The following is a 26,601-nucleotide window of genomic DNA, read 5'->3' as shown; positions in this document are numbered from 1 at the left end:
CCGGTTTTACGCTAAGTGCTAGCTGCGTGCCTCTTCTCTTTTTGTTGTGGGGAGAAAACATCGCAAACTGTGCGAAAATAACTCCGCAAACTCCTCGTTTCAACTGCTCGGAGGTTGAAGAAAATTTCCCCCGGCCTGAGTTGACTGTGGGGCTGGCCTCATGGCTCTCCAAGGCCCGGAGGAGCTGCTGGAGGAGCCGGAGGACTTGGACGAGGACGCCAGCATCTCCCCGGCGGAGGAGATAACACTGCCTGTGGGCCCTGGAGCAGAGGACGAGCCGCAGGAGGCCGTGCTGCTCCCGTGGGACCGCTTCTCCGCCTGGCTCCACTGCATCTGCGTGGTGGGCTTCGATCTGGAGCTGGGACAGGCCGTGGAGGTGAGGCCGAGCCCGGGGATGAGTTTCGGTCACGGGATGGACAGGACAAGTACTCTCTCTGAACCTGTGGCTTTGTCTGGGGTCTCAACTCCAATCCCCATGGGGTTCATACTTAACTTACTACTGCATTAAACTCTTAAATGCTCACTATTCATTAAAACTCTTTTTTAAATGATTCGACTTAGCTTTCACTTAGCAGCTAGCATCCCAAATGCTTGAAAACTAAAACAAACATTTATTAACGGTTGTTTAGTGTGACAGTAGGAAAACCTCAGGCTAACTTAGTATAACAAGAAAAGAGAAACTGGGTCATATGGCAGCTACCCTTGGAAGTTGCAATTTATCAATAGTCTTTCTACTGTGAAGGCATGTAATAACTGGAATTATTTAAAATGTAATTTCTGTTAATCTAATCCAGCTGTCTTTAATGTGGATAATATCTATTCTATCTAATTTTTGCTATTAGTAAGCATAACATTGGTAAAATTGGGGACAGACAAACTAGCTAAATTGCACCATTCAGGGAACATTTACTTGGGTCAGACTCCTCTTTTTTTTTCTTTTTTTTTTACCAAATAGTGTTATAAAATGCTTTTTTATTATTATGTCTTTACTGGAGGTGTGATGAATGAAAATACGTGGAACAGATCAATTACAGACAAAACATTTGATTCATGATCTGAAGGAGCAGAACCATGGATTCTGCAGTCATCACAACTGCATCTTAATTGTTTGTGACAGCTCTTTCTGACCTTTATTAGACCTGACACGTTTGCTTTGGAAAACCCTTTTTTAGGCTTGTCACAATAAGAAATTTTGAAGGGTGATATAATTGGTGAAGAAAATATACCCATGATACATATTGACCCCCATTAACTATTGTTCAATCTAACATATTGAATAATGGGTCAATATAGTAATTATTGTAACAGGCCTACTCTTTATTTTTAGAGAAACAATATATTATCCTGTATCCTTTTATGCTAATTTATTACATTTTAAGTTTTCTAACTAGGTTTTTAATTTTAGGTCTTTTTTTAATCATGTAAAATATTTGAGAATCACTTCTTTTACAAACATAACCTGGGGCTGACGTCATGTTGCTGCTTTAGAGCTGAAACATTTCCAGTCAGTTTCAGTGGTAAAACAAACCAAAAAAAAAGAGAATATGTGACTATTAATGCAGTGGTTCCCAATTGTATTTGTCTTGAGTACCCCCTAAGACTTGTCTCACACTCACACTTAACTCGGATACTAAGCAAATACATCTGTTTACTATAGTAGTATACTTTCAATTGTAGCCATTATATTTTCATATTTTTATGATGTTGATGTCAGAAACATTCTTAACAAAGGTAAAACAATTTATATGAAAGAACATTTAAAATTCAAATACTACATAAATTTCACCTTATTTTAAAATCAGAAACCACTCCAAGTTACCATACCACTAGTTTGAAAACACTGCACTAATGTGTTTAATCTACTTCTTGCTCTTGTGGTTAGCGATCGTAAGAGATCTCAATGTCTAACCCCAAAACAAGTTTCTCTGCTAAATGTTTGCTCCTAATTTACAACAACAAACAAGATACCATCTACTGCTGGTAACATATTTGAAGCTGTTAGCAACGTAGTTTTATTTATTTCATAAACAGGTCCTTGAAAGTGACAAACCTTAAGTTAATGTGACTGTAATTATCTTCATGTGATTTGCAGGTGATTTACCCTCATCACTCCAAACTGTCAGAGAAAGAGGTGAGTTCAGCATATTTACAACCACAAACAAACTAAAACCATATTTTAATCCAATCTTCCTTTTTAAATTCACAGAAAACAAGTATCTGCTACCTGTCATTTCCAGACTCAAACTCAGGTGAGACATTGATAATTCCTACTCTTTTGTGGTCCATGAACACACCTTGACTCGGAGTTAATGCTTCAAATATGTTACCAGCAGCAGATGGCTATACACCAAAATGTACACTGAACTTCCTCTGTCCTTCTGCTGCTATTTCCTGTTTTTTGGAAAATCATAGAGCATTAGAACAGTTCATCTGAAATCAAGAATTATTTTAGAAGTAAAGAGGGTTTTTTTTAAGCAGATTATACAAAATCAATTTTTCAGAGCTTTTAACCTTGTTAAAGTTGTTTCCCGTTCTCATTTACCCCCTTGAAGTTGTTTTTGGAGTGATTTGTGCATGTTAAAGTGATCTTAATCACTTATTTTCATATTGCTGATCAACCCCTGTTTTCACCACCTCTGGCATACACCCACTCTCCAATTTTATTAGTGATGCGCCTTGAATTCTGCAGCGTCACATAGTCATTGTACAAATAAAAAAAATCTACTGCTCGCTAGCATGATGTGTATTTCAGATGAAGGGCAGGTGCTTAATTCAGTGGAAGATTTACAGTTATTAGTTTTTTTTCACTGTTAACCGGTACAGTCTAGCATTCTGGCAGTGTATGCAGATGATGGCGATAGTTGCCACAATAACCATGTCCCTTACATTACCTTCTCTGCAGGTTGCCTTGGTGACACACAGTTCTGCTTCCGCTTCCGTCAGGGCTCCAACAGGAAGTCCTCTCTGGGCTGCTTCCTGGAGAATGCAGACCGCGACGCACCACCATGTCTCAAGGTTTGGATGTGGATGAATATTATTGTTATTATTATTAATAATAAAAAAACGATAAAAATAATGTAAGAATGAGAAGCTAAAAGTTGTACAAAGACAATATAGATTCAGGCATAGTTCCCAGAAAATTGCAAGGTACAAAATGCCAGAACACTCAGCAGTGACATATCCTCAGCCCTAGAACATTGCCGGGTCACAACAATAACCGAATATTCTATAATTCCATTTGGTTGAAAGTGTCATTTCAATTCATTTATTTCAATGGGTGAATTTTTTTTTTTTTAACTTGTTTTTATGAATGCTTTTGTTTTATGTGTTCCAGAGAGAACAGGGCCACTATTATGGATATGTTTACTTCAGACAGGTTCGAGACAAGAGCCTGAAGAGGGGATACTTCCAGAAGGTGAGGGATTAACTGTCTGTTTGATATTTGAGTCAGGGTTGCTCTAAGGGGACTGTATAATGACTAGTTGAACCTTTCACCATGCTGTGACTTCTAGGCAACATTGGCACAGAACTTGTTTATTTTGTATGTATATATACATTATAAAACAGGAAATTCCAGTTGCTTAATGTGTCAGAAAATGTTTTTAAAGAGCCATAATGATTCATAATATTGAACCTTTTAAAACCAAAAATATCCATTCTGTTTCAGTCCCTGGTGCTGATCTCTAAGCTCCCGTATGTCACGTTCTTCCACTCTCTACTGAAGATATTGGCCCCAGAGTATTTCGAGAAGCAGGAGCCCTGTCTGGAGGCTGGTCAGTGCATTAAACTCAACGTGTGTGTTAGTGTGTGTGTGTTAGTGTGTGTGTTAGTGTGCGCGTTGGGGTGTGTGTGTGTTAGTGTGTTAGATATATCTGAATAAAACAAGAAATATGCTAGAATATTATAAGAGGTAAAGACTCCCCCTGTACCTCTCCAGTCTGTGTGTCATCTCTGCTCTGCACTGAGCTGCACTTAGAGAAGAGACCTTAGTGTTAATTTAAAAACTAACTTAGAGAGAGCAAACATGTCTAAACTGATCATTTAGGAGGGAAACTAGTCAAATAAAGTTTGAAAAGTCTCTCTCAGATCCATGCTCTCTCCAAGGAGCTGTTTTCTTCATGCATCTGCAAAGGGATGGCAGGGTTAACTCTTTCATTACCGAAGAGCAATATCGGCCAGCTGGTATTGGTGCTTCTAGCCGATGCCAGTATTACTCAATATCGTCCAATACTGATAATGGGCCGGTAAATTGGTCCAGCCCTATTAATGAATATATCTTAACTCGTCCCCATAGAGGAGAATATACTACTCTCCTGACAAGGTCAAGTTACTACATTTTTGGTTCTTTGCTATGGATTTTAACACCTAAATATTGGTATTGCTATTGGCAAATATAACTTACGGCCACAACAGCTAGACAGATATCAAAATTGGCTCAAAGTCCATATTTGATCCCTAGTTCTGACTTGATTAGGTCTCTTAAATAGTTTTTAGCATTCTTTAGCACTTCAAGTGTAAAAATAAATCAGAACAGTTATCCAAGTGAACTTAAATATATATTACTGCTTTTATTTTCAGCATGTAACGACATTGACCGTTGGCCTACGCCACACCCGGGCCGCGTCCTTACCCTCCCCATCATGGGAGTGGTCATTAAGGTACTGACTTTTCCCTGGCCTGTCCCAGCAAGTAAATGCCTCACTCCATCACAGAATGAGTCACTGAGAATCAAAGAATGCATCACGTTCATCAAATTTCTCATAAAGCTTTGCGTCTTTTCCAGGTTCGAATCCCAACGTGTTATGACAAACCAGGGACCTCACAACTTGTTCAATCTACGCAGGTAAAAGATTGCATATATATGACAAATATATTCTGAGGAACTGAAGTGGGTTGCGTTTAGAGTGGTGTTTTTTATTGTCATTTAAATAAGACATTAGACATTAATGACTTTAATAATAATTTTCTGACTTTTCTTTGTTTTGTTTCAGAGTGACAGTTCTGTTTCCATTGTTCTCCCCACCATTCATGAAGTGGACCTTTTCAGGTTGGGCTAATATTATTGATATATCACATTTGATGGCTTTAATAAACGCACAATTAAAATGCCCACTACTGGGTTAATTTTCTTTTTAAAGCAAATACATTTTCATATATTATTCAATGTTTTAAAAATTTAAGGACTATGTGGCCATTTAGTCTGTACTATGTAACACAGCACATCTTAATCTGCCAAATATGAACTTTTCTCCAAATTACTATTACTATTAGCCAATATGCTGCCTCCAGCCTTCGGCTTGTTTTAATCAGACTTTTAGAAACCATCGCAACAAATTTACTTTCTACACCGGATAGAAACATTTGTATTTTGTTTTGCAGATGTTTCTACCCAGTGTTCTTCCACATTCAGATGTTGTGGGAGCTGGTTCTTCTAGGTGAAGCATTGGTGGTGATGGCACCCTCTCCGGCTGAGTCCTCGAACACAGTTTTGGCTCTAGTCAGGTCTATAGATCAGCATGAACACAGAATTATAATTATATATTTACCACATATCAAACTCTTAAACTGACTTTGTTCTTTGTGTGTGCAGCTGTATTTCTCCTCTCAGATACTGCAGTGATTTCAGGCCCTACTTCACCATCCATGACAGCGAGTTTAAGGAGTACACCACCAGAACACAGGCACCGTGAGTTTCACAAATGACCAGGACTAAACACAAAATAATGATATGTGTTCAGCACAATAATCTAAAGGGCTAGTGGTCACATGTTATCCACCTATCCAGCCAAGACTACATGCTTTTAAGGTTAAGTTGTCCTCTGCATTTGACCTATCCTTCAATGCCGCTGGGGCAACCTGGCAGGAGCAGTGGCCACCAGGGATCTATCTTCCGAGCTTGAGCTAGTCAAGCTATAATTGACAAGCGGCTTAACCAATCAGAAACGCATGTTCTGTTAGTGTTAAAACAAATATAGCAGCTTACAAGTTAAAAAATAAATTAATAACACGGAGCACTGAAACATTTATGCAGAATCAACAAATTAATCACTAAACTCCTAACCTATCTCAGGTAAAAGAAGCTATAGATTTTGTTCTGAATGATAACAGGATATGTGAGAGTAGATATATTCCTCATTTGAGAGACACGTGCTACAGATAAGCAGCTGTGATTAGATTTCCTAATATTGGACAGTTGCAATGTTACAATGTCTCACGCCGTTCTCACCCCAGTTTCGTGCATTCAGCTGTCCTGTCTAATGAAGCCTAGGAGTGAATAAAAAAATGTTCAACAACATTAAACATTTGGTTTATTTTAGTAATATTTTGTAATTTAAAGTAAATGTGTCTTATGTCTTGTGTTTCCAGTCCATCTGTGATTCTAGGAGTCACAAATCCGTTCTTCGCTAAAACTCTGCAGCACTGGCCTCACATCATCCGGATTGGAGACATGAAACAAGCAGGTACAGACTAGCATTGTCATGATACTAGCCTAACTCCATTTCGATACTAAGGAATGGACTTGATGCTCAATACCGAATCCGATACCAATGAAGAACAATAATAAACGTTATTTAGACAATAGAATGTGATTTTCAACATTAAATCATTTTACTTTATTTTACATTGCCTTGTAGCCTTACATTTGCTTAATCCCCTCAGTTGTCCAGGTAGGTTCCATAGTGGTTCATGCTGTATCAGAACTAGTATAAGACCACAAAGACTAGTATGTGCCCAAGATCATTCTAAATCTGTTCAGGAAAGGTTCATTTTTCCTGTGACTTAGTATCTTGGTATCAATACTTGCTCAAACAGTTTTGGTACTAGTTTTAGAATCAAATTAGTATCTGATTCCCGATACTTTTTTACATCCCTAGTACAGAATAGTAACACGAGTATTACTGTCAATAAATTCAGCTGCTCTCCACTACACTACTGCGATTACCAATACTACAATTATAAGTACTTTCTAATGCCGATTTCAGTTACTGCTACTACTTTGCTACTACTTGCGCCATTCAGCTAGTATTATTCTTTTCTACATCTATTATCCCTTTTGAAATGTAATGTATTCATTTATTTATGTAAAAAGGACAATGTACAATTGGAACATAAATTGATTCATTAATCAATTAACAAGTTCAAGTTAAAGCTTTATATGAATACACTGTTTCCTGGCACTTTTTCTGCATAAATAGTTGTTTTGGTTTTGTCTGAGTGCAGTTCAGGTCAGCACCTTAAAAAGCGCTTAAAACAAATAGTTTTGATCGCTTTTTTTGTTGACTAATCAATCGGTAGGACATGTCTTTAGGTGAACAAGAATTTCTTTACTTTTAGGCCTGACTACAGGCCTAAAATGTTGCCCTTGGATGCATTGTACAAGTGTATACCTTTACATACCTTTTTAATGCGTTCCCCTCAGTCCTGCTAGAGTTTCATCTCATTCTAACAACATTAACTTCATTTAGGCCCTGTTCCAAATGACCATGCTCTAAAACACATACCAAAAGTTGTTGGTTTTTTTTGATAAAAAAAGTGGTATTATTAAATCAAAATGTCAAAAAGAATAAACTATTTCAGATCTTCATTACTAATACCTTTTGTAAATATTCTCCATCTAGAAGGCTTCAGTTACCATATTTATATCTTTATTTAGCTAATAATGTATTTACAAAGTCTCAATGTACAATAGAAATAAGTCAACTACTAAAATAATTCTTAGTTGCAGCCCTAACAACATGGTACACATATTTTCTGTTCAGTACTTGGACTATACAGATATAAGACCACATGTTAATATAAAATAAAGTACTAAGTATTTAATGTTGAAAATGACATTTTTTAATCATCATTTTTGTATCAGAATTGGTATTGGGATATTGAGTCCCAATATCCTTTTCCTTAGTATCAAAATCGAGTTGAAATTTTAGAATCGACTTTACTTGTAGCTCACCTTATTCTTTAACTTAACCTTATGCGTGTTGTCTTGAAGGAGAAATGGCCAAACAAATGAAAGTGAAAAAACTGAAGAATCTCAAAACTTTGGACTCTAAACCTGGTAAATATTTATGATCATATTTATAGCACTATTTTAGGTGGACTTCCCTTGCTCCACTAGAGGGTGTTGCTTTGCCTCTGACTGTACTGTTTTTCCTGGTCTGATGCAGGAGTGTACACTGCTTACAAAGCCTACCTGAACAAGGACGAAGAGATCATTAAACAACTTCAGAAGGTGAGTGTTTTTTAAAGGGCCTGTACCAAATTTGAATGTATTCTTGTTAAGATAAATGCTTTTTGGAAGGTGAGGGTTTTTATTTTAGATAAATAATTGTAAATCAAACCAAGTAAACCAAATGCACATATGTATGAATATATTTTAATGTTGCTTATATTTCTTACTCCTAGTAGAAAATTGTATTATGGGTGTGACTGTGTGGTGGTTCAGCACTCGTCCGTGAACCTGTGGGTTGTTTGTTCAAATCCCCTCAGTTTGAGTAATGGCGTGTGCTAATTAGGGATGTCAAGATTATTAGGCTGATTATTTCAGACACAATATAAGACCTAAAAAATAACAATTTTAAATATAGACTCCTAAAAAGGACAATTTATATAAAGTGTTATCTTATTAATCTGTCTGTTAGTGTCACCTCAACTTTACTTTATCCTTCAGAAAGTTTGATTTCATAAATCAGGTCACAAACTGTAACATGGAAATTAAAGAAAGAAATGTCTTCGTAGTTGGTGTGAATAATCGTGAATAATCCTTAAATCTTATTTTTTTTTCTCATAATAAAATCTCAAAAAGTGATTTTACATGAAAGTAGTAATTTTATATTGCCGTGTGGTATTATATGTGTAATCCTTCAGTCATCCAGGTAGGTTCCGTAATGGTCCATGAGTGTATACTAGTTTATTCTTATACTTGCTCTAATACAGCTCAATATTATTCTAAAACTATTCAGGAGAGCTTCATTTCTGTCCTGTGAAAATGAATGTATTTTTGTACTGATGCCTGCTTAAATGAGTATCTAATTTTAGTATTGATTAGTATCTGATTTTTGATACTTTTGGCAACTCTAGTCTGTATAAAGTGTTTTTGTGTTCAGGGTGTGAACCAGAAGCGACCGTCTGCGGCTCAGAATGCCATCCTCAGACGATACTTCCTGGAGCTGACACAGAGCTTCATCATCCCCCTGGTAAATTGTTACATAGGTTGGTGGTCATTGAATGGGCCTGTTTTCTATTGTTTGATATCTGTTGTTGCACTTAATCCTGTGCAAACTAAATGATGATGATAAAGACAAATGTTGCTAAGAACAAGTGTTTCTTGAATCATTTGAAGTTTCATGATGAATTGTAAACATGCAGGAGCGGTACGTGGCGTCGCTGATGCCGCTGCAAAAGTCGATCAGTCCCTGGAAGAGCCCCCCTCAGCTCAGACCGTTCGTTCAGCAGGACTTTATGAAGACTCTGGAGAAAGCCGGACCTCAGCTCACCTCCAGGACCAAGGGGGACTGGATTGGGCTCTACAGGTGAGATGAACACACAGTTAAAGGTGCATTATGTAACTTGTTGGCCACTTGTCTCCAGGAAGGCTTTGCCTTGAATGTTACACAGTGTGGCATTGAGCTTAGCTATAAATAAAATTATTTATTGGTGTTTTATTGCTCTAAAATACCTTGGAAAAACGTTCCAGGCAACTGGTAACTTGGGTCTTTCCCACTTCAGACTTAAAAAATTCCCCGGAACACCTTTTAATAATGCTGATAATTCCGAGAAGCCACATGGCTAATTTGTGTAAACTCAGCTGATGGAGCCCCCGTGCACCCCTTTATGCTCTGCAACAGATGGACTGAAGGACAGGATTTGATGGAATATTTGTTGGGACAGAGGACAAAGCAGAGGACTGTGCAGCTGATGGTGAATTTGGAGAATATTTATTTTCTACTTTGCATGGGCACATGTCGACATGTTGGAGGTGGTTTATGTTTAAACAGACTAAGGTTTTTTGCAGAGAGTTTTTGTTTTTTTTCCCCCCCAACTGTAGTATCATGTTCACTGGGTCATTTAAGTACACTGTCATGTTGATATTTTCATTAAAATCGGAGCAGTAGAGAAGACTGCAGAGAGTTTGTATGTGTATATATATATATATATTTTTAAATCCCTTCCAGACATTTCCTGAAGTCCCCAAACTTCGATGGTTGGTTCAGAAGTCGGAGGAGAGAGATGACGCAGAAACTGGAGGCTCTTCACCTGGAGGCTCTGTGTGAGGAGGTACAGTGACCCCTGCTGGCGTTTATTGCGATATTATGATGTTTTACAGCTTCAGAAATGTTCTCAAACAAGACAAAACAATGCTTTAGGGCATTATATAGTGAAGCTGCATTCAAATGCTGTCAGAAAGCTTGTAAGTTATAAAGGTGTACCTCAAAGATGTTTTGCCAAGTCCTTATAAATCTGTTGGTGGAAGTCAAAATTGAGTGAACATGATACATTTTAAAATAGTATTTAGTTTATTTTTGAAGTACTATTCAAGAACTACTGTCAGCGACTTCTGAAATGTTTTTATTTTTTAACCTGTCTAAAAGGTTTGTTCACATAAACTGTCCAGCATGGAATTGAAAGCAGCATAAGATATATTGGAAATATTGAAACTCAGTGGTTATAAATAGGAACTGAAACAAGCCAGTGTGTGTGTGTTTTTTTCAGGATCTGCAGCAGAGGATTCAAAGACACACAGAAGTGGAGGCTGTAGACTTGGTCTTAAAACTCAAAGAGAAACTGGTGAGTAAAATGCATAGTGTTATGCATTTAAAGCTACAGCACAGTACAACACCATTCAACTAGCCAAGGCAATATGGTTATTTAGGCCATTTAGAATAAATATGAACTAAACTTGACTTAACCTGATTTCAAAAACACCTTTTAAAGCAAGCTGCAGCTAAAGCTGGGACAGACGACATCACAACATTCTACAGGCCAATAATATTTAATACAGATGGGGCAGTTAAAATGAACATTGTTAAAATGCAGTTGTAATAAAGTGAGTTCTTGAGTCTAGTCAATAATGGAAATGATCAGGTTCAACGTTTGTGATATTTTTGGATATTTTATGGCAAAGTACAGTGGAATCATTTGGGGAAAATTGGCTCTTGCCCCCATTTGGAAGAATTACATCATCATATTTTAGAAACTGAAAACCACTAATATTACAGTATTGTAAACTGAACACAAATGCTCAAATAATTTTATTCTCTCGGCATAAAGCTTTTTGTAACTTGTAGTACTGTTAAAAAATATTCTCAAGTAGGAGTAAAAGTATGCCCCTAGAAAGATACTCTATACAAATACAAATTCTTTCAGGAAATGAGTACCTGCCTCTGCATGTAAGTGATATCAGATCCCAGTTTAAAGACATTTACAAGTGTTCTTCCATTTGATCATGCTGTTTTATTTAAGAGATTATTGCACACATTTATAATTTTTGTTGATTGCAAAATCTTGTGTTTTATGTTTCACTGGAGACATCCTTTACTTTAACACAATAGTTTTTTATTTTATCTACAGACATTAGATATTATATGTAGGTATTTTGTATTGGAAATCCAAATTGTTGCTCATTTTTGTTATAAAGACTTGCTAAAACCATTAGCATGTCAGTTAACCTTTGAAAATGTATTATGTATGCTTAATTTTGCCTTTTTTCTGGAACTGATCATTGTGAGGACATGGCATTTTAAAGGATCTATTAATTTTTTTGTTTTTGTTTGTCAGACTCAGGCAGAGAAGGAGCAGCTGCCTGTTCGACCAGGGACTCTCTCCAAACTGCGGTCCCACATCGAGGCCGTGATCCTGGCTTTACCCGAGGATCTCCAGGGTATCCTGCACAAACCTGACACGCCTTGACCTTTGACCTTCAGACTCCTCTGGATTATTTAAACAAGAAGCCTATGGACTTCAAAAACTAGGATTTCAACATTTAAAGACTGGAACTGAACCGTAAAACACTTGAAAGGAAAGGATTAACAAAATAATGAAAAATGGTTCATAATTTTCCAAATGAATATATATATATATATATATATATATGTTTTGTTTTTGTTTTTTTTTTCTAAGAGACTTTTTAAAAAACATTGACAAATAGCATTAACAATTATGTAACGACAAGAAAAGAAAAATGTTTGTCTTTTTGGAGACATGTTAACAGATCTGCAGCTAATTTTTAATTTTTTAACTAAAGTTTTCAAATGTTTTTAAAGTGTTTTTATACCAAGTGCACTTCATACTAACTTCACAAATTTATGCAACAAACTGAATTTGACCTGACCAGTGCTATAGAAAAGCAAGTCCATTTTAAAGGTGCATTATGTAACTTTTTTCATTGTCCTATACCTGCTCGTCTCCATGGAGATATAATTGCCTTGAATGTTCCATAGTATGACATAATACTGTAAGCACAAGGCCTAATTTACAGGTCAGATCTGTGAAGAGGCGACCCTGCTCACAGAAAGAGTACATTCAGTTTTTCTACATATTTTAGCAATATAATGTATTTAGAGGGTTTAATGCCATACTGGTCAGGTCAAAATAATATCTCTATGAAGACAAGCAGGTGGCTTATCATACAAGACATGGATAATATAATCTGTAATGAAGATGATTAATAGGAACATTCTGACTACAGGATTAAAGCACTGTACTGTCTTAAATATGTGCAAAACAGAACTAGTTCATTTTAAATGGTTTGCAATGGTCTAAACTAAATCCTCTTACCTTATGTTTTCGAAGTATCCTAATTATTCACGACTGCAGTCTGTGATGAGTTTGCTGTCATCTCTAAAAGTTGTGAAAAGCTTTTAGTTTTGCTGTCACTAACAACATAACAACAACTAGCATGCTAATGCACACTTTCTGATTCTCTGACAATAAAATGCTTTATAATTAGATGATGTACAGCAGACATATATTGACCTCAAGAGCTGCTTATACAATATATCTGTACTGGGGCAAGACAAATTTTGTACAAATACATGAGATACAGGACCTTTTTAAGGGAAGACATATAAAATCACAATTGTCCAAACCAATAAACCATATCTTTATAAATACTTTACAGAGAAGATGGTGGCAAAACAAAAAAAATAAACATTTTGCCAAATGGGCACAACCATGTCTTTCATGACAGATTTTATTTGTTTTTTCTAAATTACCACACATTTGTCATTTATTGACTGGAGCAAACGTTAAGTATTTTTCAGAAGAAACTGCAGTAGCCAATCAGTGTTCAGCATCTGTATCACATGACCTGCTATTTCCAAATACGGGTTTTAACTGACGCACTGCTCAGAACCAATTGTGACTTTGAATATTCTGTATATAATTGTTTTTTTTTCTCCACAAATCACTTTTAAAATCAGCAATATTGTTAGTCACTCAAATACTGGGATTCAATAAGATGACTTCAGCAAAATTCACCATTTGAGTTTTATTTAGAAAGACATTATTTGGATTCAAAATATACATGAGAAAGCAGAGCTGGTGGTTAACCTGTAGAGATGGTCGATGGACAGCCTATAAATATGTAAATGTACAGATTTTTAACAGAGGTCTATTCTGATAAATCTCCATGACATACACCAACCACTGAATAGATTGTGTTCACCTTCTAGAATCTCATGTCATCATAATTTCAGATGCAAGGGTCTATATAAGTATAGGAGATGCACTGTTTTTAAATTAACCAAAATATTGTAACGTAATTTAAAAAAAAAAAAGAAAAAAAAAAAAAGCTAAACCCTAAGAAATAATGAGTAATAGTCTGAACAATTCATACAGGTATATAAATATATTTTTTTTTGTTTTCAAGATGCAGTTTCTATGAAACAAAATACAAAAGAACAGAAAGCCAACTCATTCAACTATACATAAAAGAGTGTTGTAATTTGTCCAGATATGCACTTGTGTATAATGAATATTGCTATCAAAAGGAGGTTATTAATTGTAAATTCCTTAATTTTATCCTCTAAAAATGTTCGAGTTTGATTTCCTTTCCCAAATTAGTCTTTTGTGTCCAGATACAAAAAAAAACCCTGAATATCTTTGAAAATACACATGAGAAGATTGTGGAATGTTCTGATATCATGTGAACCCAGTGAGAATGTGAGAATGAAAACATGTTTATGTAAAGGGTCATATGACCACTGCAGGTTTGAATAAAAAAAATATATAAGTGTCTTTGCTGTGTCATAAAGTAACACCAAAGGAGTTTTATGCAAGTGAGAGAAATACTGTGTAATAAAAATAAAACTCAAGTGCGGTTTAGAGCTGACAAACAAAATGTAGCCTAAACATTTAAAGGAACTGTATGTAGCCTGAGTTTTTACAGTTTTAAAAAATACATTACAATCACAACTGAACCTGGGTTGCTAGTGCCTAAAGCTGCATATATAGAGGATACATGCAAGTTTTTCCTCAGTATATGGACAGACCATGCCTCATGTGAAAGCTCAGAACCTCCACTCAGAAGCTGCACTATTGCTGGGGTTTAGGTGAGGATTCAGATCAAAGAATGTCCTTTTAGGTTCAAACCAACTGGATTTCAACACTGAAACTCAAAACCCAAATGGGAGACTCATGTGAGGCATATTCTACCCAAGCAATAACTAACTAATTACAGTTTCTTCTACTCAAAATGCTATATGAATAATAAGAACTGAAAATAAAAATATAAAATAATATGGCCTGACCTCTGCCAGCTAATAGTCTGCACCAGGTCACACGTCAGGAGAGGAACAGGTTTCGCTTCTATGTATATATGCAGGAAATGGAAAGTGAAAGTAAAATCGTGCTACGTGACCAGCCAGCAACAAAAACCTAGTGCTGCCGGTTTGCGTCTATAGTAGTAGTAGGACTTGCAGTAGTGATAGAAGTAAAAGCTGTAGTAGTACAAACATGAGGCTGCTTTTGTGCGTCTTCATCATAAATGCTCCCCTGGTGCTGTGTGAGCTCTCGCACTGGCCTACGCGTTACCCTTACACCACAGGTAAGACCAAACAAGTGGAAATCTGATTTTAGACCTGTTTGTCACGGTTTAGACCTGCTGCAGACTGGATGAATTCTAGTTTTGGGGTGATCTACTGGACAAAACAGGACCAGCACCAAACCAGGATCTTGGTCAGGAGGACAGACCTGTTATTGTCCAGCAGCATTATATTTTATTATTTTATTAATATTTTGTATGTAAGAACCAGATGCCTTGATCTCTGTAAATCTGCTTTATTACAAACTGCTAGCTTTAATAGGATTTTTGTATGTAAACATAACAGAAAAAATAATTAAGTAACAGCAACCTCAACTGTCAAGTAAGTAGCATTATGTCAAAAATAGTCTTAGCAGCATATTTTAAGTCATTGATCGTTTTCATCTTTGCTAAGTTTCTTGCATTTAGGCATTGTCAAACAAAATAACTGAAAAAAAAAGTGTTATCAGATTGACAGTGTGTCCAATTTCTTTCTGTCCCACAATAGGACCGCTCCTAATGGGTGGAGATGTGAATTCCCCATACAAGATAGATCAAGTTAATGCCATACTGTACAACATTCCAGGCAAAGCAAAAACAAGCAAAAGTTACATATAGGCCTATGTGTGTGCAAAACACAGATTGTAGAGACAGGAGGAGAGCAAACAATCAGGGAGTTGAACCCTTTTTTACTATCCATGGGTTTCAGAATGATGAGAACTTAGGACCCCTGCCCTGTTAATCAACAATTTAAAACATAATATCCTATCTCTGGATTAGTGAAAAGTTCTCAAAATGTTGTTTATAACAGGAAGCTGACACCCCTGAATAGGGCTAACCACTCTGGACTTATGTGAATAACTTTTTCTTTACTTAATTGTAATGTATCGCTAAACCAGGGTCATCCACATGTGGCTCATTTACCATGGTATAGACCGGGGGTCGGCAACCCGCGGCTCTAGAGCCGCATGCGGCTCTTTAGCGCTGCCTAGTGGCTCCCTGGAGCTTTTTCAAAAATGTTTGAAAATGGAAAAAGATGGGGGAGGGAAATATATTTTTTGTTTTAATATAGTGTCTGTAGGAGGACAAACATGACACGAACATTCTTAACGTTTTCCAATGCTGTAAAAATGTGTAGAATAAATATTAAATTTCAACATTTCTGTCAACGAAGATTTGCGTCATAGCCTGCGACACACGTTTCTACCAGCAGGGCGGGATGCCAGGCAGGTGGCTGTTGTAAACAAACCGGCGGCTGTGTGATGGGCCATGGATCCCAAAGGGAAAAAGAGAAAAATAACTGAGGAGAACAGAGGATTCGACGTTTCTTGGACCGAATCATTTGCATTCATTGCCAATGCGGAAGGATTGCCTGAATGTTTGCTCTGTAACGAGAAGTTGTCAAATAACAAAAAGAGTAATGTGGAAAGACATTTCCAGGGAAGGCATGCTACATTTGCAGCCGAGTATCCAGTTGGGAGTGAGAGAAAAAGTGCGATTGCATTACTTCTGGAGAAATTAGAGGAGCGCAAAAATAGATTTAAGAAGTGGATTGCATCTCCAAACTCCACTACTGCTGCAAGTTTTGTTGCAACCCGGGAAATAATAAAGCGTGGAAAACCGTTCACATATGGTGATTACATGAAGGAGTCGTTCATCAACATATCAGAACACCTATTTGCAGTCTTCAAAAACAAAACCGAGATAATACAGAAAATCAAAGACATGCCTCTCTCCGCTAAGACAGTGAAGGAAAGGGCCATTAAAATGGCAGGCAACATCACCGATCAGCAAATCAAGGACATTAATTCAGCACCAGCATACTCAATTGCCTGTGATGAGTCGTGTGATGTGATCGATATTGAACAGACTGCGCTTTTATGCAGGTATGTGAACTCCGATGGGTCGCAAGAAGAAATGATCCAGTTAATACCACTGAAAGGCCAAACACGGGGGGAGGACATATGTGAGGCTGTGCTGAAGTGTTTAAATGACAATGGAATAAACACCAACCACCTGATTTCAGTGGCTACGATTAATATTGTAATGAAGTTAAACTTGAGGCGGCATCGTACAACAGAGTAGTCACGTGGTGCGTCATTTCAATTCATCTTTATTTCGGACTCGTGGTCCATTCAAAAAACAGACAGACAGTAACAATACAAAACAATAAACATCTATGTTTTAAAAAGACAACCATACCAATGTCTCCACATTCTGGATTGGTAGCGAATTGCACTGCATCTTATGCTTGTGAGTGACAGTAGAATTTCATTTTCTGACTTGTTCAGTCTGCAGATAAACCTGTACATTAAAGTTCTCAGTACAGCTTGCAATGTATTCACACGTGCGGTGACAAACAATTCAGTCGCACTGGTCCATCGTGGCCTCCTCAAGAGCACCCGCAACGCGTCATTATAAGCCACCTGCAGCCTCTGTAGACTGGCTTTTTTTGTACTGAGTCCAGAGGTGGGCAGTGTATAGTGGTGTGCAATATGATTTAAATAACATTAACTTTACATCATCAGAGCATGAACCGAACTTGAACAGAAGAGTATTATCTACATCATTCTCTACAGGATGCGCTGCAGGGAAAATAAACATTTAATCATGAATGCTCATTATGTATTTGTAGCCAACTTAGTCATTTTGATATTAGGCTAATATAGATACATACAGCATGTGTTGCCTTCATTATAAGGCTTATATAAGGCTTTTAATTTTTTGCAGCTCCAGACATATTTGTTTTTTGTTTTTTTGGTCCAATATGGCTCTTTCAACATTTTGGGTTGCCGACCCCTGGTATAGACCCTCTGCATTGGAAACCGATGCAAAGAGTCTCTGACCAAACTGACAACAAAATAAGATGGGCTTACCCACTTAAACCTGAGTTATGTACATAGAACAGTCCCAGTACTGATCAGGTCAAGTTTAGTTCATTTTGTTTTTGCACACAAACTCTGATGAGAGCCAAAGAGGAACAGATTTTGGGAAGTTTTTGTGTGTTTTTTGGGAACTACAATCTCCAGATGTTCAACTTCATGTTTCACTCGTCTGCTTTGTGAAAATACAGTTTCACAACATGATTTGACATAAAGTACAAATTTTGTTCAACTTCAATCCTGGCTTTATTCTGTTTAGATACTTAAGCCCAATCCAGATACACATTTGCACCAGTCCCAGAACATTGTGGGGTCTGCTTTGTTCTCACTTAACCTGCATTTGGCTCTCATGTAAACTGAATAAGAATAGAATGTTAATGGAAACCAAGCTAGTAAGCAAGGACACCAAGATCATAACCAAGGAAACCAAGCTGTAGTACTGGCAATTATACATAAGTCAACCCTGCATATTCCCGGTAATTTACCAGGAAATTACCAGATCAAGATGTCAGTTTTGGCTTTGTTCACATATGATCCTGTTGACCCTGTTCTGGCAAAATGCAGGTAAATACCCCAGTCAGGCTGCAAGTGTGAATGGGGCTTTGGTCTCGCCCCTGTACTTGATCCTGTTTTAGTCTTCTGGTTTAAAACACATAGTTACTTGCTGTAACATTCGTCTCGGGCAGTTAGCTTCTTATTTTCTTTTAATCAGACAACTTATGACACATCATCACCGACACTGCTGACCGTTCTGAAAAGGGCTCGCAGCTAGCAGCCCAAACATGTCAAGGTAAATACATCTTATAAGTTGTCTGATTAAAAGAAAATAAGACACTAAATTACAGAAACTCAACACCTAATGTTAAATTTTTTTTTTCTAGTTTTACATCTTTATTGGATTACGTCTTGTTTCACAGTTGGTCCTGGAGTGAATCTTAAAGGGAAAATGGTCACATTGTCTCAGTACTCAGGTGTGACTTTCAAACCACCGTACTACCAATCTACAGCAGGGGATGGCTCAGTCCGAACTACTGACAGCCCTCAATGGACAACTCAGTGGACGCCTCAATGGACGACTCGTCCTCCCACTCCAGGTCAGCACTTTCTTAACACTTTGACCCAAAAACATCAATTGAAGTTTTTAACATAGTATTTTGTAGGTTTTTACAATTCCTAGCCTGATAAATGAGGTGAAATTTGTATTCTTTGATTTTTTTTTCCACCAATATCAAGTTTACTTAAAGGCTCACTGTATAACTTTCCTGGTGAAGGGTCAACCACTTACTCCATGGAGATGTTATTCTTTTGTATGGAATGCTCCATAGTAGTTGTGCTCCCTCTGCAGGTGTGTCGGTGTGCCTGCGCTTCCTGGCAGACTTCATCTCTGTAAACCTGTTCACACTGGCTCCTGGCTCTCCTCTGAAGCTCTCATGGAGTGGCCCATCACAGTACACTCTGAGCTGGAACTACTACACCTCGGTCTCTCTGTTGCCCAGGATTTCCCTCTGGCCCCCGGTCCAGACTCAGCCCTGGACCAGTGTCTGTGTGGTCCTGGACTCTTTAAAAAATGTAGTCCAGCTGTTCCAGGGAGGATCCATGAGCATCCGGAAGATACCTTCATCTCGGGTAAGCCCAAAGTCCATAGTATATAACTTCATTGGCAAAAAAAGATGAAAATAAATGCATGTTTTTTCATTATGGATATTTTTATAGACTGAAACACGAGCGTGCTTGTATCTCCACAAAACAAATTCTTATTTAGCCTGGAAGAGGCCCTCCTCCTATTTGTTTCCAGGGAAATATTGTTGCTTTGGCTATAATATTCCACATTATGGTTTAAATTCATGGAGTATTCATGGAGAATGTTCCCAAATATGGATTTAACTTTCTGTTTCTTTTTAATTATGCATGGGACTTCCTACCTCCATAAAGTTAAATACTATCACTTAAATGTACTCTGAATGCATTCTTCATATGGAAATAGAGTTTAATCGTTGTCTAATAATAGACAAATCTTTATGTATTTTTGTGTTTTATGGAACACTGTTTATATTATTTTATGAAATTATTTCATTTTCTATTATCTTGTGTCACAATATACATTTACATAGAAAATCAGAAAGTGTGGATGGAAAGTCTTACAGTTTATGCATCCAAAGAAAAATAGAAGTTACAGGTGTGTTATTTAACTATGTATCTGTGTTACAGGTGTGTTATTTTACTGTGTATCTGTATTACCGGTGTGTTTTTTTTACTGTGTATCTCTGTGTTACATGTGTGTTATTTTATTGTGTATCTGTATTACAGGTGTGTTATTTTATTGTGTATATGTGTTACAGGTGTGTTATTTTACTGTGTATCTCTGTGTTACAGGTGTGTTATTTTACTGTGTATCTCTGTGTTACAGGTGTGTTATTTTACTGTGTATCTCTGTGTTACAGGTGTGTTATTTTACTGTGTATCTGTATTACCGGTGTGTTTTTTTTTACTGTGTATCTCTGTGTTACATGTGTGTTATTTTATTGTGTATATGTGTTACAGGTGTGTTATTTTACTGTGTATCTCTGTGTTACAGGTGTGTTATTTTACTTTGTATCTCTGTGTTACAGGTGTGTTATTTTACTGTGTATCTCTGTGTTACAGGTGTGTTATTTTACTGTGTATCTCTGTGTTACAGGTGTGTTATTTTACTGTGTATCTCTGTGTTACAGGTGTTATTTTACTGTGTATCTCTGTGTTACAGTTGGTGTGGTCGGGGGAACGTGTGCTGGACGTGTCGGGGTTTGATGGTCAGGTGACAGACCTGGAGGTGTGGGACTATCCTCTGAGGTACACACAGGTCCTCAGCTACATGAAGAACTACGGGTGAGACGGAGGACAGCCGGAGCCCCATATAACATTTACAACGTGACATCTTGTTGTTGTTGAACATATGTTAAATTATAATATTTTAATGTGTACATCTTTTAAGTTTTTGTGTAGTTGTTTTAAATTTTGGCTGATTTGTTTCTTAGGTCTAGCGGGACAGTTTTGACCTGGTCCAATATCGCATACAGACCCAGAGGAAACATCTTGTTTGAGGAGACCTATGCCCTGCGACAGAAACAACCAATCCGAAGTGGGTATGGGCAGGGCCAAAGACTCAAGTGCAGGAAGATGTGCAAAGCGAAGAGACAGAGGAGCCAGATGCTCTGAACCATTGTGAAATATGAGAGCCTCAAATTTAAAATTTTTACCTTGTAGTGTTTTTAGTTTGTGCTCAGTTACATGGATCTCCAGTCGATGTATGTCTATATGTTTGGTGTATGTTTTCTTTGTTTGCCTCTAAATAAAAATAATGGTGGTTGATCTGACTTGATGTACATCAGGGCGGGGCAACAGTGGCTCAGGTACAGTGCCGTGATACCTCTTCGGCAGGTTGATAGTTTTCATCCTGGATGAGCCATGCTCATGTATGTAAGTGATTGGTGGTGGTGGAGAATAGCAGCTACCCCAGGGCAGCTGTGGATGTATGTATAGAAGCTTATGCCCCCTACTGCCAGAGGTCTTCTCCAGGATTGTGTAGGCTCCCTTGTCTGGCCTCTCTAATTCTACAGTGGCATTTATAAAAAGAATCTAGTACGAGGGTGAACAAGGGGCTAAGAGATGTTCAGGTGGGTATAGTAATTTAGTATTAGCATTAAAACTGTCACTTTTGCTAAAAACTGCAAATCTTCATAAAACCACACTAGCAAATATAGATAAGTGGCAGCTCATTTACTTTGAGAATTAGATTTGTTGACATGCTAGGAAATACTTTATTTAAATGTTTAAAGTATAATACATATCATATAGTGAACATAGTGAACCAAATCATTGAAACAACAGAGGTTGGTCTGCTATAGTGGAGGAGCCATAATTTCCACATCTAAGTAAAAACAATGCAACACTTAGATACAAAACATAAACATTTCTGTGCAGGACAGTGAGAAGACCAGGGGCAAGTCTCAATAATGTGAGTGTGTATATACAGATTTTAGCCCTCACAATGTGATAAATACCAAATCTCCTCTGGTGTCACACACCAAGGTGAGTAATACTCAGTTATGATCCCTGGCCGTGCCCCAATTCGCCAAACTGGCTTTAGAATCACCATTCGAAGTATTCATCGAAGGGCAGTTACGTAATTTCCGGCGCGACAAGGGCTGTCCCATTTCAACGCACCCTACTGAATGCGGCTGACAAACCTGCCCTTCCCTTTCCACTGTTTCCATGGAGATCGGACGTAACCGAAGCGTGCGTCCATGCACGCTTCACGCACTTCTATATCCCATCATGCACCGCGGCTACGCAAAAAAGAGAAGAAAATGGAGTCCGTTGTGCAATACACGTTCAAATGTTCGTACTGGTTAACCTCATCTTCAACAGAGCAACATGAAACTGTTAAATCTGAATAAAGATCTGTACAGTGTGTTTGATGATTAAAAATGAGTTACATGGAATAAAGGAATGTGGAGTTATTGCTAGACAATAAGAAGACATTATTATCATTAAACATTATTACTGCAATAAGAATAATGTAAGAATGCTCGTTTCTATTGTAAGCGTCAAAGACCAAGAGACTGAAACGTAAAGTCAGAAGGGTTTAATGAGTTGCACACAGGTAATGTGAACAATGAAGCAACGGACTCTGAGGAAAGGACAGAAGAGAGTCCTGAGACGTGCACAAAATCTTCATGAGTTCCGTACATTCCATAGGTCTGCGCCCCTCGTGGGCACGTGTCATTTACTTTCGTGCTAGTAAATCAAGATACTAGCTTGATGTACCGCTGCACTGCTAGAAAATACCTTATAATAATCAGATGAAAAGAACTGGCACGGCATAGAAGGGAAACAGTGCCCTCTACTGTTATTAAAGTGGTGTAGCCACTGGCCAAAATACCGAACCATTAAACTGCAATATCCTCTGGTTTATAGACTATTGTAAGAAATGTTCATTCCTGGTGCAAGTGTCAAAGAGGACTAAGAGACTAAAGTATAAGTCAGAAGGGTTTAACCCTTGTGCGTCCCTTGTGCAACTCTCACAAGGGGACTCCCCAGAGGGGGGTCATGTAGACCCCCCCCCCTGCTATCGGAAGGAGACTAGTTGGACTAGGAGACACACACACACACACACATATACGCATGTCTAAAAACCTGGGCCCTGTTCCATTCACTATACAGAAAACACCAAAGGAAGACTAAAATCGGTCACTGTTCAAATGCACAAGCAAACTCAGATTTATTAGAAAAACTGAAGTAAAACATGGACAAATGACTAAAAGGGTTTTAAGAGTGAGTATTACACTTCTATGAGGTATTAACTGCTAAAACATAACATTTAGATCACTGTGTTACATTTTATTGTTTTGAAAATGCTGTATTCCCGGAAAACAATGTATTAACACATTTACTAAGTTTCACTTTCATTTTTTGAGGCTGAGTCTCCTCTCCCTTTGCCACTCCCCATTCAGAACGCTATCACAACACAATCAGCGTGCATCCCGCTAATGCAACTACTGCACATCATGACGGGTTTGTCGCGTAGTGTATTGTATCATGCTTCTGTATATTTATGGAGAATTGTCGTGGGAGCATGGATGACGTAGGGTTATGGGCTGAGCATTGGAGAGAATCTGGTTAAACCAGAATCTTACAATTAACCACGTGATTTTAATGAGAAAACATATAACATGGCAGCAATAAAAATAATTTGCATAATACTTCTTCTTTAAAACGAAATAAATCCTCATTTCATTTTGACAGCTCCTTGCCAACTCCTGATATGGTCATTTTCAAGAGTCACAGTAAATTGATGTTCCAGTCTTTTTTCTCCCATCTCCATATCTTCTCCATCTCACTTCCATTCTTCCTCTACTTTTCCTCTCACAGAGCAGGTTTGGGTTGCTGAGTAAGGAGAAGTCCAAATCTTTTCTTTAGCGTGACCCTGTGTCTGGAAAACTTGTCATCTGGAGAAAATCTAGCTGGATGCACCGAACTGGTTGGCTGACCGTCTGGAGCCACTTTCTATAAAACAAACATGGACATGAATAAGACCCAGTGGAGACACAGGGAGGGCATCTGAAACACAGGAACATTTCAGAACATGTTTGTAGAGGTCTGGACTACAGGGTTAGCTGCTTTTACATAGAATAAGATCCCATAGAGACGGTTTTATTCAGGTTTATAATACCAAACTAATAGCATGTAGATTGAAATTTCGATTTAATAACAGCCCATTTGAACATATGTTTTTATTTTTATCATAACACACCACTAACGATCAGAACAAATAATTTTTGCAGTATATGGCTATATTTGTTAAACTTTTTGGTTTCAATTCATCATAATATGAATAGTTTTGGTACATATGTAAGTAGTGGCATTAAAATTATCCTCAATACTTGTTTTAAAATGCAAGTAAATTACAAGACTGGCAACATCACAAAATAAATGAAAGTGTATTTATTTCACAACATGAGGTTTGAAATAAATATACACTTTAGCAATCACAACAACAACACGATGCTATCAGCTAACTACCTTTAGCGTGTAGACTGTGTGTACAGGCCACAGAGGATGGTAGTGCTCAGTATTCAAATACAGAAGATCATAATACTGTATTTACTTGAGTAATTATTTATTTAATTATGCATTTTTACAACAGCTTGAGTAATTTAGTTTTAATGTAAAATAAGTTGAATTCATTTTTGGGCTAATGCATTCTCAGTGCAGCAGCTGTAATGCACAGCACAGTGGCTTCTATACATATACTGTTACCATGGCTACATATACTGTTAGCTCTCAGCGGATGAACGCACGTGGCTCACTTTGGGAAAGGACCGTGACCCATGAGTCACAGCACTAATCCTCTGATCCACTCACTCTGTGGTACTATTAGTCCTGATTTATGTTTATTTATTATCCTGATCATATTTATTCCATTCTGGGGCATGTATCTGCGCCACTGTCACCCAGGCCTAAAGAGCAGTAGTGTGGATGAAAGTGGTCAGACAGGCTAGCAGCAATTAGCAGCGACAGTAATCCTACGATATTTAAAGGTAATCTTAGTTTAATAAAAAAAAAAAAAAGATGCTAAATCGCTATAGATCATATTTTACAGGCTGGTATAGAAGACGCAAAGATGCGCGCGTACTGACGTCAGCGCGTACGTGCGCGCTGTTGTTGTTGCCAAGCACGTGTTTCAAACATTCTCGTATCTATGCAAACTTTGCAAACATCGGCTGCGCCAAAAATCTGCATTTGAGAACGATTTGAGACGATTTCTTCGGACAAGACATAACTTTGGGACCCAGACTTCACCCAGACTTCTACGGACCGCCTCCTGACTCCGACTAAGAGACTTCTGGGAGAAAAACACGTGAGGTTTGTGACTTTACAGGTTCACGTTAGTCCTTATGGGGTATTACACAGAATACAACAGATCATGTTTACAGTGAGTTTATACAAAGAAATGTGCGTCCTTGTGCGTTTATGATTTCCTTTTCATACAAAATGCATACTGTATTCACTTGAGTATGTATGTATGTATGTATGTATGTATGTATGTATGTATGTATGTATGTACGTACGTACTCTTGAGTTAAAGTTTTGTCTAATTTCTCTTCTCACTGTGAGTAAGATTACAAGCGTTTGTCGACAGTACTACACTATTTGAATATTTGTGCTATAGCGTCGGATCCTATCGTCGCAGATAGAGCGGGTTGCGGACTTTCCAGCAGCGTAACTCCGCCCAGTCGAGCTCTCGTGTAAATTCAAACGGCGTCTCAAAGCGGAGACACGGGGCTATCTAAATATTTTACCGTCATTACTGTAATCTGCCTCTGTTGTCCCTTGAAGGTGACGAATGAGAGCGCGGGGGCTGCGGGTTATTTATTCGATGCGTAAAAGAAAAAAATACGGATGGATGTGTAAAATAGAAGTAGTTGCGTGGAAAAAAGCAGTAAATTCTGATACTTCGTTTAACATGATTTTTATGGCTATAAAAAAAGACAAAACCGTAATCAACATGATTAGCTCTGTTATTGCTTTCAAACGAAAAATGCAGTCTTTCTCCTGGCTGTCAGAAGCTTCTGCCCGAACTGTGCATCCCTCACTGATCCCATTCAATGCAAGTCAGAGCAGTAATTATGAACATGTAAGAAGTTCAATTGTGTTGTGCAGTATTATCTCATGACGTTGTGCAGGTACATCAAAATGCACTGTACATGTAAGAATTCATAAAACATTTACAAATAAATATATGTTTAACATTTTTGTATTAGGTGGTAGATCTTTCAGACACAATCATTTTAAAAGTAGCTCACATACTGAAAAAGTCTGAGCACCCCTGTCCTAGGCCTACACCCATATGAACTAACTACACCCATATGAACTAACTACACCCATATGAACTAGCACCACTGTTGGAGCACCACATTCTGTAAAGGTTTCTTGCTCTTAGCTTGAAAATGATTTGTTTTGTCTCTTGCATAACTTTAAATCAGATGTTGCCTCCACACAGTTCATTTAGTAGCCTAGTATTTCTGCCAATTACTTTTTACTCTTTCTTTCTACAACTACTAGAGTAATTTAGTTTTAATGTAAAAGTACTTGGTCTACTCATAAGCTGAATTCATTTGTTGGACTAATTCATTCTCTTCAGTTTAGCAAATATAACCT

At 37.6% G+C, this 26,601-nt stretch overlaps 2 protein-coding genes across 2 annotated transcripts; both read left to right on the top strand.

Annotated features, from left to right (window-relative positions):
• dennd6aa (DENN/MADD domain containing 6Aa) lies at positions 1–12,021 on the top strand. The gene is made up of 19 exons (XM_033974389.2): positions 1–376; positions 2,093–2,131; positions 2,207–2,249; positions 2,903–3,015; positions 3,335–3,415; positions 3,668–3,773; positions 4,579–4,658; positions 4,784–4,843; positions 4,992–5,047; positions 5,380–5,502; positions 5,591–5,686; positions 6,367–6,461; positions 7,991–8,056; positions 8,166–8,230; positions 9,105–9,194; positions 9,367–9,530; positions 10,173–10,275; positions 10,711–10,785; positions 11,776–12,021. Exons 1-19 carry the CDS (start codon positions 161–163, stop codon positions 11,905–11,907), a joined length of 1,803 nt encoding a protein of 600 aa, XP_033830280.1. The 5' UTR covers positions 1–160; the 3' UTR covers positions 11,908–12,021.
• A 2,805-nt stretch (positions 12,022–14,826) lies between these two features.
• LOC117378175 (C-reactive protein-like) lies at positions 14,827–21,249 on the top strand. The gene is made up of 5 exons (XM_033974720.2): positions 14,827–15,043; positions 18,819–18,995; positions 19,247–19,527; positions 20,645–20,766; positions 20,916–21,249. Exons 1-5 carry the CDS (start codon positions 14,953–14,955, stop codon positions 21,094–21,096), a joined length of 852 nt encoding a protein of 283 aa, XP_033830611.1. The 5' UTR covers positions 14,827–14,952; the 3' UTR covers positions 21,097–21,249.
• The last annotated feature ends 5,352 nt before the right edge of the window (positions 21,250–26,601 follow it).

The sequence above is a fragment of the Periophthalmus magnuspinnatus genome, chromosome 10, assembly GCF_009829125.3.
Source record: "Periophthalmus magnuspinnatus isolate fPerMag1 chromosome 10, fPerMag1.2.pri, whole genome shotgun sequence".
Taxonomy (NCBI): Eukaryota; Metazoa; Chordata; class Actinopteri; order Gobiiformes; family Gobiidae; genus Periophthalmus; species Periophthalmus magnuspinnatus.
The sequence above is the reverse complement of the archived record's forward strand: the minus strand, read 5'-3'. Positions and strand labels throughout refer to the sequence as shown.

Excerpts from the sequence above, each read along its gene's own strand:
- LOC117378175 (XM_033974720.2), top strand. The coding sequence starts at position 14,953 with ATGAGGCTGCTTTTGTGCGTCTTCATCATAAATGCTCCCCTGGTGCTG. Across the intron at positions 19,528-20,644 it reads GGAAGATACCTTCATCTCGG|TTGGTGTGGTCGGGGGAACG; the intron begins GTAAGCCCAAAG and ends TCTGTGTTACAG. Across the intron at positions 20,767-20,915 it reads AGCTACATGAAGAACTACGG|GTCTAGCGGGACAGTTTTGA; the intron begins GTGAGACGGAGG and ends TTTGTTTCTTAG.
- dennd6aa (XM_033974389.2), top strand. The coding sequence starts at position 161 with ATGGCTCTCCAAGGCCCGGAGGAGCTGCTGGAGGAGCCGGAGGACTTG. Across the intron at positions 4,844-4,991 it reads AACTTGTTCAATCTACGCAG|AGTGACAGTTCTGTTTCCAT; the intron begins GTAAAAGATTGC and ends GTTTTGTTTCAG. Across the intron at positions 9,195-9,366 it reads AGAGCTTCATCATCCCCCTG|GAGCGGTACGTGGCGTCGCT; the intron begins GTAAATTGTTAC and ends GTAAACATGCAG.